Source organism: Calonectris borealis, chromosome Z (assembly GCF_964195595.1).
Source record: "Calonectris borealis chromosome Z, bCalBor7.hap1.2, whole genome shotgun sequence".
In the NCBI taxonomy this organism is placed as follows: domain Eukaryota; kingdom Metazoa; phylum Chordata; class Aves; order Procellariiformes; family Procellariidae; genus Calonectris; species Calonectris borealis.
Window position 1 is genome coordinate 1,788,849 of NC_134352.1, and position 12,372 is coordinate 1,801,220.

Sequence of the window (12,372 nt, forward strand, 5' to 3'; positions counted from 1 at the left end):
CATGCTTTCTTGTAGGAAGTTCGTTCTGTTTTGCTATATTAAGAAAAATACTTCAGAGGATGAGAGACAATAAGATTTTTTTTCTTTAGTTTTCTCACAATGTTGAAATTACTGTCTTTCTTTAAAATCATTATTTTCTAGTTTAAGTTCTCCCTTTATCTATATTACAAGCTCAGCTTTATTTTTAATCTTCAGGTTTTCATGAATTCACGAAGAGCACAAATTCACTATGTGCTAATCCTTCTGCTCAGATACTGCTTACTTAAGATCATTTTGAAGTCTGTAGTAAATTCTTCCTACCAATTTTGTTTCATTAGTAAAAATAATTTCCAAATAAATCGCCCTATCTTTTGGAGAAGTTCGGAAGCTATACACCTGTCTTTCTTGTTGAACAAGTGTAATTCTCTCTCTTCTTTCATCTGGGGTCTTATAGGCAGGCAGGACCTTATAGACACATAGCTACACTTCTAAATTACTTATATGCAGCTGTGAAAAAGAGTTGAAAAGTCATTTTAAATAATCAAATGACACAAATACTATTAATGCTGTGGTGACAAAGCACCCTGTAAGAAAGAGGAGATTTTACCTTTTAGGTTAGGCGCTCCTGAAGGCTGTATTCCAACGGGTTTTCCATTCTGTCTCCAGTTTTAAGTGTTTAGATCCACTCTCACTGTTGGCATGTAGTGGCAGTGGCTTTTTTTATGTCTTGTAGAAACATTCTCTTGTTCTGAGAAAGTCCTCATGTCTTTTCATGAGGTATTTTTAAATGTCCTTTTACTGCAATAGAAAGAGTACTGACTCAAAAGTGGGAATGACTTCGAATCACTCCAGAAAGTAAAGCAAATATACCATAAATGAGTTCTGTAGAAGTGGCATTTTTAAAAGTAGTTACCTCCTTTATATAACTTAGAAAATCCCAGCCATGATACATAAAAAAACAAGCTTCAGAGAAGGAAAGTTACTAAGATGAAAAATTCACAGCCAAATAAGTTGAAAAGTAAGGTGCAAAAAAAGTAAGAACTGATTATGGTTAATGGAGGATGGATATAACAGCCTATATCCTCTCTGCTGGAATTGTATTCAGTGTAAATGAGAGTAAAAAGGGAAGAGGGGAAGGGGCATCCATTCCTATCACACATTATTGCATCCTAGTGGTTGCTACGGAGTTGTACAAATACTAATACATTTATTACTATCTATTATTAAATAATAATTAAAAGCAAATATTAAATTCTATAATCCTGATCTTATAATTATATGTATTTATAATAATATAATTAATTAATAAAAATACCTAATTTTTAGTATTAGTGGATTGGACAGATCTGATTTTTGCCTCTCACATCCTTTGGGTAAGAGAAGTAATGCAGAAGTGACATAAAACTCACTTATCTAATCCTTCACTAGTCCTTACATTTGAAAACAGCGGGGTTTTTTAACCAGTATTCTATTTCTCACAAGCCAGTGAACATCCAAAGCTTCTGGTTCAAATTTTGTCCAATTTAATCCAAAGTCTATATGTACCTGCATGTTATTCAAAAGAGGACCATTATCATTTCAAAAGATATTTTACTTATGATTATGATAAAAGTATTGATAATATGATGCATGTATTATCCAGAAAGAAAAGAGCTATAGAAATGAATGACTGACGAGCAATTTGCTTTTTCAGTGCATTTTCAAACATAGTTTGAAAACATGCTATATAGGAGTAAAAATATGAAGAAAACTGCTTTAACAGTACCAACAGTGCTAGACAACAAGTTTGAAAGAGTGGAGGTAAATAAGATATAGAATGACATTTTTAACAGTACATAAGATAAATAAATTTGCAATTATGTGTATGCATATATATATTAGTACTATTTATCTTAAAAGGATTTTCTATCTTCTATTTACATATATATTTAGTACGAGTGATCCGAAGGGATTTTCAGTCTTCCATGTAATTCGGAGGTATTTGGGTTTTTTCAGGACATTTATGAACAATTCTGATGAACAACTTCCTCAAGATTTTTCAGAAGTCTTTTATCATCCATTACACTGGCTATTTTGCATACCATCATCCTGTTCTTCCTTACTGAAGTGAGTATCAAAAGTTGATTGTTATAAAAGAATCGCCAGATAGTCAATATTAATCAAATATTGTTACAACATTTTGAAACGAGTACATCTGAATAAATGCCTAGTTAATATCCTGATTAAAAAAACAGAAACATTTTTTAAAATTCATTGCAGATTTCCCTAATCTTTAAACTTTAAGAATCTGTAAGAAAGGTCACGCTGAAAGCAGTGCACTGTGTAGCTTTTTGCTAGTATATTCATTAAGTTTGATATTTGAATTATCTGTAAGGTTTTCTTGCTTTAATTAAAGAGTATATAGCTCTTGACAATAATGTAGTTCAGCACAGTTGCTGTTTTGAAAGACTTATAATTAAAGGGGAGATAAAGAATGTATGCCTCTGTTTATGATTGCTGGTTAAGAAAAAAGGTTTGATATATAAATAACTCATTGAAAAATATGCTGCTTGATCGTAGTTGATTTTTTGGGAGATTACTGCATGATTAGAGGCAAAAGCTTAATTTCTTTTTCTGTGTCACTGCATATAATGACAAGTTACATATGAGACATATGCTACCAGCTGTGCTGTCATTCCCTTTCTAATTTTGAACCTGAAGCACTCCCACACCAGTGTAGATCCTCTCCTAACCCCTTCACCTCCTCCTCCTCTTCAAAAGTTATTTCCTGAGAGATTTTCACTCTCCGTTTTCATGAAAAGCTGCTTTTGTGAGTTGTTATTGTGTTTTCTGAGAAAGTATTGTTATATTTTGGAGGAATACGTTATCATATGAGTGGTGACCTATGGTGACCTATTGAAGACCAACGTGCTGTGGGTTTATTGCCTCTTACCTTGTATACACAGTATCTTGTACCTTGCACAAGATCACAGTATCTTCCCTATGATTTTGCCCTACACTACACAAAACGTGCTGATTTCTCCCCATAGCCTTCGCCCCTAACTACATGTCAGCAGTACTGTTATCTCCTCCCCTGGTGCCTCTGATACCTGCTGAACCAGAGGCAATAGATGCTGTGACTGAGTCAAAGTTGAGTCAAAATGCCAGACAGAGTGACTGACTGTGGAATTCAGAATGTGTCCTTTTCCCTGCTTGAAATAGTAACTTAAGTTTTTCTAAAGCTTGAAAGATCACGTGTTTTTACCTCTCGATTGAGCTTCAACGAAATTTGTCAGTGGCTTTATAAGTTATGCCTGGGTGGAGAGAAAGGAGAGGAGGAGGGGGCATATAGGAGAGGGAATGACTGCATGATCACTTAAAAAGGGATCTACTTTATTTCTGGGAAAATTTATGCTTCATTAAGGACTCATTTAGAAAAGACAATAAGCTTTTTGATGCCCTAATCCAAGGCCAGTACTCAAAATTTAAATTATACTGTGAATTACGAGTTTTGGAAGATGACTTCACAAGTAAGTACCCTCTGCTGCATAAAAGTAGGTAAGGGAAATGCTGGTACCGTTTCAGTCTGACATAATTCTCTTTTTTGAGGTGGAATTAGGATTTTACAGATGCTATTTAGGACAGATTTATCTTGATTAAATAGCAGAAAACTATTCCAGAGCTATCCAGCATCTACATATTTCCCCTGGATAAAAGGTGAGAAAATATACATCGTCTTGACCACCAAATGGGAAAATGAGGAGTCCAAAAGAAAGCACATCTCTCAGAAGATATAGTTAGTGTACCTGTGTGGGGACGATCCGTATATAGAAAGCCATGTGTACTGTCCTGGTGATAATGAGTGAATTACTATGTTGGTAATATATTTAATGTTTTCTTTTAACAACACACCTTTCAGCTGCTCAGAAAAAACAGTGAAAGATCTGTATGTAATGAAGTAATTTGAGGGACATATTCTGAGGTGTTCTAATTTTGTTATTGGTTTTGCACTGTATATTTATGTCATCGAAGCTTTTCTTTCTTGAAATGTTGCATTTAGAGTATTAACAAGACACATTATGTTTGCATATTGCAGAAGACACTTTTTCAGAGCATCCTAATTCTTCTTGGATTGTTTTATGTTTTTACTTCTTGCATCTAATAAAAATACATATTCGCTGTCCATAACAAAAGTGGAAGCACAGGCCATTGTACAACTCCCAGCTGTGGCCACCTAATTTTTCACTGAAGACTCTAACCTGGCATACATGTACCTATTAAGTATTTGCTCTTCCTAAGCTTGATATTTCAAGAGAAAGTTTTGCTAGTTCCTGAAATGATTTTGTTTACAGTTTCACTATTTAACCAGATTTACTACATTATTTTTCATGCCTAAAAATGGCTACAGTCTGTTTTCTTTTATCTATTTGACTTCAACATCTTTGTCAATGTTGTTAACATGGATTAGCGTTACTGTTTATTTGCCTTATAAAATCTTGAACTTAGCATTTGAGGTTTTCTTTTTTTCTATCTTGAATACTAACCAAAATAACATAGTTGGTTATCAAACTGAATAATTACTGATAATTTATATTACAGTTCCTTTAGTGATAATTGTGATTCATTCTTTGCTTCATCTGGGGTTTATAATCATACCATTTGCAAATCAGAGTTCTGGTTTTTTTCTTTGCCTGTACAAAACTGAACATTTATATGTGTGATATTTATATGTACTTCACCTTTTGTCACTTTTTATGAGGCTAGTCTTATTTTCACTAGTACTGAGCTACGAGGATGGGAGAACATATGCCTCTCCATATGCACGTTACAAAACTTCTCAGTGCATTTATTGGTGCTAGCTTCATGGCTGTAGGGAATGTCTGCTATATTTTATTTTTCCTCCAAGTGAGTCACACCATTGTACATTTCAATTTGCAAGAGGCTTAAAAAGCCAAGAACTGCTGTATATTACAACATGATAACTTCCCATCTGGTCAATGACAGACAAGTTTTATTTCAACTCAAATATTCTAAAAATGGCATTTATTTCTAAAGTCATTTAAAATATTATCCTTCATAAATCTTATTGACCAAACTTGTCCCTTTTCTTATAGTTTGAAGGCAATGAGTGACCTTATTGGATATGATAACGTGGCATTCAAGGGAGAAACAAAATGAAACTGGCCCATATATTTTAACTGAATTAATGAAATGTTGAGTTTGCTCTCAGCCATAGCACTAATTCTAGTGTGAATATAGTAATTGTTTTAATTTAAACTTTAATTACTAACTACCAATTAGTTCTTAACATGCGTTAGAGTTTATATATATATAACTATTCTTGAACATACAGAAATTAAGTTAATAGTATTCAGAATGCAAAGCCCTAATGTTGAAAGTTTGAATGCAATATGTATTTTAAATATGGAAAAGTTATTTTGGTTGCAAGTTCTATCAAGATCTAAATGTATACGTATACATATTTTGATAAATATATTAGAATCCAGTATGTGCTTATATGCAAAAATACAATTGTCGAGCCAGTGCTACATTATCATATGTAATATACCAGATGAAAATCACAAAAGCTGTACGTAAGTTTCATGGCACATACGTTGTTTATCAACTTATAGGTATTTGCTTTACTGTTAAAATCCCAAAGGCTGAGGTGTATAAAATGGTCCTTTACTAAAATGACTATTACAGTATTAACTGTGAAGTTTTGACATAGTAGTGTGATGTAAAGGTCCTGCTGGGAAATGGGGTGATGGAAGCTTGGTTTCCTTAGGTTACTTCAAGGTTGCCATGCAAGATATGTGGCATACTGCTTTTCTGCTAATGGAAACATACATACATGTGAGGGACTGAACTAGAGGAGTGTATCAGCTGGCGTTTTCATTTCCAGGCATTGTAGTTTTGTATTAGGCGTATTGTCTATACAGCAACCTTGACTGAACAGCAAAGTTTTTGTGCAATCATCTCTGTTTTTCTCATGCGTGCATACAAGCAGAGTTAGGTGGTGGCAGACGTGGCCGAGTCAGATGGTCATAGAAGCGTGCAACGTAACAGAGAGGTTCCCCTCCGTTCAAACAGCCACATGAACCCATTTTAGTTCTGCCCCAATAGTTGTGTGTAAATGGCACATAAAGCGTATGTGCAGAGGCATATAAATCCTTCCCTAGTCTGACAGGAAAAGGTAGCTCCTGATGAAGACGACTTTAACGATGCGGAAGGTGTTACGTGTGTACTGGCAGAAAATGTTTATGCCTGCATAGTTAACGCGTCAGTGCATATGTAGTTTTTACACTAGTGGATGTAAAGTTCATGTGCATAAAAGTTTACATATGTGGTGCATAAACTTCCAATGTTAGCAACTATTGTATAAACTTATAGCCAGAATGAATAAATACGATGACTAAACATGAGTTGAAATTTAATGTTAAAACTTTCAAAACAATGAAAAATTAAGCTTTCAAGGAAAAAAATTACTCACAACCCAATTTTGAAAACTTCTTTTTTAAAATGTTTCAAGAAGAAGAAAATAGTAAATACAGTGGGTGATAAACATCTTGCAGGACAAGTTTTTGGGTTTTTGTTTTGTTTTGTTTTTTGTTTTCTTTTTTAATTTATTTGCTCCAATGTGAGTTCAACGGTTGGTGTTGGGTCATGGCTGAGTTCAGAGGAAGCCCTGGAATTATTTTGTTTGGAAACTTAAACTTTTGCAGAACATGGAAACCGCAAACAGAAAACAAACTGCAATCTCCTTAAAAGCTAATGAATTTGTACTACACTTTCTCACTTCTCCCTGCTGGCAAAGCACTTATCCAACCAGTCTAATATTTCAGGTGGATTTTTCAGGACATTTAAGAATTGTCAATGTAATGTGGAATCTTGCAGCCCCTTTGAGCATTCTCTCTGTTTTTTAATTAAGAGCTTCATATACTTCATCAAGGACACTTCAGAGCTCTTACTAAACAATTAATGTAATAGTGAACTAAAGAATAATAGCCCTAAATTTATTCAAGCACCAAAAAAAATCCTTTTTGCCTGGTAGAACAAGGCAAACATGGTTCCATGAAACAGATAAGCGAGGTTGCTTTGTATCAGTTTTAACTTTGGCAGACTACCAAATGTTAATTTGCTTTTAGCTAGTTGAGATTAAATGTAATGCCTTCCCTGAGCTGCCTTAAAGTAAGCAAGCATGAAAGCGTTTTCAGAGTAATCTGGGAGGAATTGACATTTAAGGGAGTTAGCATTACATCTGCACTTTAAGGATATTAATTTCATAGATAAATTAACTACATTATTCTGTCTTTATCTTACATTTTGAAAGGACTCCATCAGCCAGCGAAATGGCAGCCCAGGGTCAGCTGAAACTACTCTTATCCCAGCCGTACTGTAATTTGAACTTGCTTTTGGAAACGTTGCTACATCACGATTGTCTCTTAGTGAAAATTTTACTGGAAAGTTCAAGTAAGTATTTATACTGTCAATCCTTATAAGAATATCAGTGAGAAACACAAATTAATTTTTAACTACTTGAATACTAAAGGAAGGCTGTCATTTTTTGGGGGTATCAGTAGCCACTCAGTTATCAGTAGGACACTTCTTGAATGGGTAAAAAGAAAGAAAAAATCATTGCTTTTTTAATGAGAATGTTTTGCAGTTAATCTGAGTATTCATAGTTTCTTTACTGAAAGAGTGATCAGGCCTTGGAACAGGCTGCCCAGGGAAGTGGTGGAGTCACCATCCCTGGAAGTATTTAAAAGACGTGTAGATGAGGCCCTTAGGGACATGGTTTAGTGGACATGGTGTGTTGGGTTGACGGTTGGACACGATGATCTCAGAGGTCTTTTCCAACCTTAATGATTCTATGATTCTATGATTCTAAAGCAGACTACAATTTGATAAAACAGTCTGCTATCATAAATACAAAGGAGTCAAAATGAATTTAAACTTAACAGAGCTTTGATACTACAACTGCTTTACACAGATTTTTAGAAGGGTGGATTAGTCGTCTGAAAGATCACTTTCAAAATTATGTTTCAACAGTGAAAAGCTTCTTAGAGGTTTTGTTTAAGTTATTAAATGTTTGTCACTGTAGGCATTCTAGAAGTACATTTATATGCTTCCTCATGTTAATACTCTCATTAATGCTGTTGTGAAAGTAGAACAAATAAAAGAACGGTTCTACAAGGTTTTCTTTTCATTCTGCTAATATTGTGTTTGAAGCAACAAACTTTATCACGTCTTTCCTTTTAATAGCTTTTGGATCAAGTGATCAGATTGTTGAAAAGCTAATGGTATAATCACCTGTTTGACATAATTTTGCAGTAATAGTGAATGAGAGTCTCAGTTTCTATCTTTCTTCAGCAAAAGAATTCTCCCTACTTATCAAAAAAACTATTAGGTCCACATAATATTAGATACAACATAATTTAGTTCTGTCATTTTAAAGAGGTCTAACATTTGTCAGGGGTACAACATTGCTTCCACTTCTGTCATGCATCTTATTGAGAACTGCACTGCATCCACTTGCCTATTCAAATACCTGTCATCTTTTACAAAGAGTGACAAATGTTTGATCAGGATCATGTTCTTACCCTAGTGTTATCCAGTATTGAATTTTACTAGCTGCTTAAATTATCACAGATATTAAGTGACAGAATGTATTAATCTGTTGACTGACCAACCTCTTGAGCTTCAGGGAAATATATGCTACTTTGAATTAGAAAATGTGCTATTTACACAGACTTTATTAATGTAATTATAATTGGTGTGAATAAACCTTCAGTTTAGATGAAGTTGAAAACTGCGATGATCGATATCTTCTAAATTAATTTCAATAGGGTTAATTATCTAATGATAAAATGATTGTGTTCTTTATTCCTTCTCCTATGCAGCAGCTTTCTGATGCTTATATAAGCTAGAATTTTTTTTATTACATGAGCTGTTGTGTATTAGTACAAGGAAAGTTGGACTAATAAGCTATACCTTAGTACTAGCAATGATAGTTTCAGATTCTTCTGTTCAGCAGGATAAAAGGCTTACAGAATTATGTACTCATCAACAGTAAAATTTTGCAACGTGTAATATTATGCGTGAAAACAGATAAAAAGCTAAGTATACCATAGTTACCTTTGAGTGATTTGCCCTAGTGATAACAAAACTCCCTAGTATTTAATTAGATGATAAGAATTTTTTTAATAGGAAAAGTCTTCTCACATTTTACTTTATTTTACACTCAGTCTTTCCTTTTCCCTTTAAAAACTAGGCCAGAAGTAAAAAATTCTGTATGAAGAGGTGCTTATATGTAGATGTTTTTAGGTAATGATAACTTTTTTTTTATTGTAGCAATACTTTGGGATACTTACAGTAGGCATCACCCAAACACATTTAATTTAATTGCACTCCCATTGTTCTCACATGGTTGTACCATGGTGACGATCAGAAATAATGTATATTCCCCATCATAGTAGGGAGTACTGTTGGGATTGGCAAACTTGTCTCAGTAGAAAGAGTATTTTGGGGGAATGCATGTATGCATGATTTAGTGTTGCTAAATATTATAAGGTTATAATAATTGTTGAAGCTATTGAAACTCCATGTATGTAACTATAAGGTGTCTGAACAGGGAGGTGACAAGATTTGGACTTTGGTCATTTTTTGTGCAATATGATATATGAAATGTACATTAAAAGTATAATGCTTCTCAAATATGAAGTTATCACATCAAAAATACTAAAGGTAATAAATCAGGATACCCAAAACTGAACCACTTTTTTGTCTCCAGTGAGTATGGCCACGGGGTAAAAGGCACCTTTGAAAAAATAGTTGAAAAATTGAATTTATATATTGGACCTCTATAACTTAAACTACAAGTCTAAATAACCTAGATGTATTGAATTACAGTTACTTACAGTGTAATATAATCCCAGAGTCATTTTCTATAGGTCCAACATTCAGAAAATTTCTTTTAAGACATGTTCTTGAGTGCATGAAGGGTTTAGGGCCTTTGCTGTGCCTTTGCAGAGAGAAATAATGGAGGTAGCTGGTACTGTGTTAATTTTCTGACAAAACAAACTGTTTTGCAATTTTCTTGGCGGAATTTTTTACCAGAATTGCTTTATCACCCATGGATATGAAACAGAAATGGATTATTTTGACAAGCAACAAACAATAGAGGAATAAAGGAAGTGATGCTTGCATAATATGAGTTACTGAATCCAGCAGATGCCGATATGAAAACGGGAAGGGTGAAAGTGAACTCTGAGAATTTCTGCTAGACTTGCTCTAAATGCACAGCATGCCAGCAGAACAGTCTGTGACTTCTCATTTGAGAGTCTTTATTTCCAGGAACCAGGAGTTATTCTTTGCATAATAAAGCAAAAAGCAATAGCTTTATTGAATTACATTGGCCCAACACAGGATTAATACCAAAAGGAACCTCTTCCGTCAACAGACACTTCACCATTTACCAATAGCAGATAAGAAAGAGGTTACTGAGAAGTCATCAACGAGGCACATCCAAGGCCTTCAATCAGTCCTTGGGCCTCATATGTACTTTTGTTTGAGAAGAAGAGATTGTAGCACCAAGTTAACGATGTACAATAGAAAAAGCAATGTACTCCTTTTAAAAAGAATCTTATTCATTACAATGAATAGATGAGACTCCAGTTGTGACAGAGATTTAATTTCATTTTTTACACACAACTTTAAAGTGAATACTGGCATGTGGAGATAAACTGGAAGAAAACTGCTTTCACAGCAGGCCAAGGCCATTGGCAGTTTCACCTAATGTTTTTGGCTTGCACAACACGTATTTGAGAGACTAATGGAAGAGGGTATCGTGTAGCCTTTACAGTTAAACCTAGATGATATCCTGGTCCCCACTAAAACTTTGAAATAAGAACTGATAGTAACGTTTTCAAATATTCTCTGATAAGTTTAAGGCTGCAAATGTGAAATTGGACCCAAAGAAATGTGAGTTGCTTCAAAAAGAGATAATTTACCTTGCACACATAAGCAGGCTGGGGAAGGGAGGATTTCTACTGAGAAAATAGAACTGTGTCGTGCAGTATCAGCAACTGCCTAGACACTAATAGATATGAAGAGTTTTCTAAGACTGTGCTTTTATAAACCGATTTCTGGCAAGAGAAATGACTTGCAAATACATTTGTAGAATGGAAAGATATTTTTTTTCCCCCACTCCAATTCTTTGCCCCTTATGAAGCAGCTCTTTAACTGCCACAATGTATAATGTGGCATTTTAAGGTAAATTTTAAGCACTAATTGAATTTTAATTAAGTTTATTTAAATTAATTAAATTTTAGGCATTTAAAGGTAAATAGCACTGATTTTTTGTAAGTTACCCTAAAAGAAGAGTGAAAGGTGGTAACTTTACCCACTGACCTCACTTAGGAATCAGACTGAACTGTTAGTGGCAGTAGTGAGTTAGTACAAAAGAAAATGTACATGCCTTAAATAAATTACCATCTCCATTAAAATCCTGGCATTCGCTAAATCTGTATAACAATTTAAAACTTTTATTTCAAGTACTTGAAGGTCATTATTTTTGTGCTTCCTTGTAATAACTCCTTGGATTTAATAATCCTGAGACACAGTCTACCAGGCAACTAGAAAAACTAGCAACTGTGCCCCATGGTTGAACCACACACAGTTTTTGGGAAATACAGTCTCGCAGGTTTTTTGACAAAACTTGGGGATTAATCTGCAACACTGTCCTCATTAGAAGAGCACAGGTCTCTTAGAGGAATTTATATGCTTGTGCAGAGATAGCTCTCTCCTCCGGATATTTGTGGGTCATCCAGGATGAAGCTTGGAAGTACAGACTCCAGAACACCTGAAAGTTTTCTTAGCTTCTTCATGATAGCAGACTGTATCATGGTAGCCTAACAACAAAAGATTAGAAAATTATTTTAAAAGTGGCGTCTCGTCAAAATATCCATCTGACCAGTAAACTTACTGGATACTGTCATGAATGAGTGGTTTAGAGGCCGCCCAAAGAATCACTGTCGAAGGTATTAGCAGAAAGTGATTTTAATAGAAATTTATGAAAACGCGACTTAACAGAGTTCGATGGCAAGGTTCAATCTATCACTTACTACATGGATGAAGCATTCAAAGGAAAAGAACATGGGAAGCTGAAAAGTCCTTGACTAGAGTAAGCACTACTTAGCAACAACTAAAACATCAGGCTGTTATCAACCTTATTCTCATGCTAAATCCAAAACACAGCACTATACCAGCTACAAGCAAGAAAATTAACTCTATCCCAGCCGAAACCAGGGTATCATGTTAGAATTGAGTTGGAGTGATTTATATAGAGGCTAAGGACGAAAAGGTTAAGGGAGACCCTGCCATTGAGTCACAAGGTTCAGAGAAGACCCGACT

At 34.6% G+C, this 12,372-nt stretch overlaps 1 protein-coding gene across 1 annotated transcript in view; it reads left to right on the forward strand.

The window, feature by feature from the left end:
- KIAA0825 (KIAA0825 ortholog) overlaps positions 1 to 12,372 on the forward strand; it is a 261,914-nt gene that overhangs the window by 110,901 nt on the left and 138,641 nt on the right. Inside the window, exons 12-13 of the mRNA XM_075136551.1 lie at positions 1,975 to 2,085; positions 7,292 to 7,431. Coding sequence (XP_074992652.1) covers positions 1,975 to 2,085; positions 7,292 to 7,431 — 251 coding nt within the window. The remainder of the gene's footprint in view (positions 1 to 1,974; positions 2,086 to 7,291; positions 7,432 to 12,372) is intronic.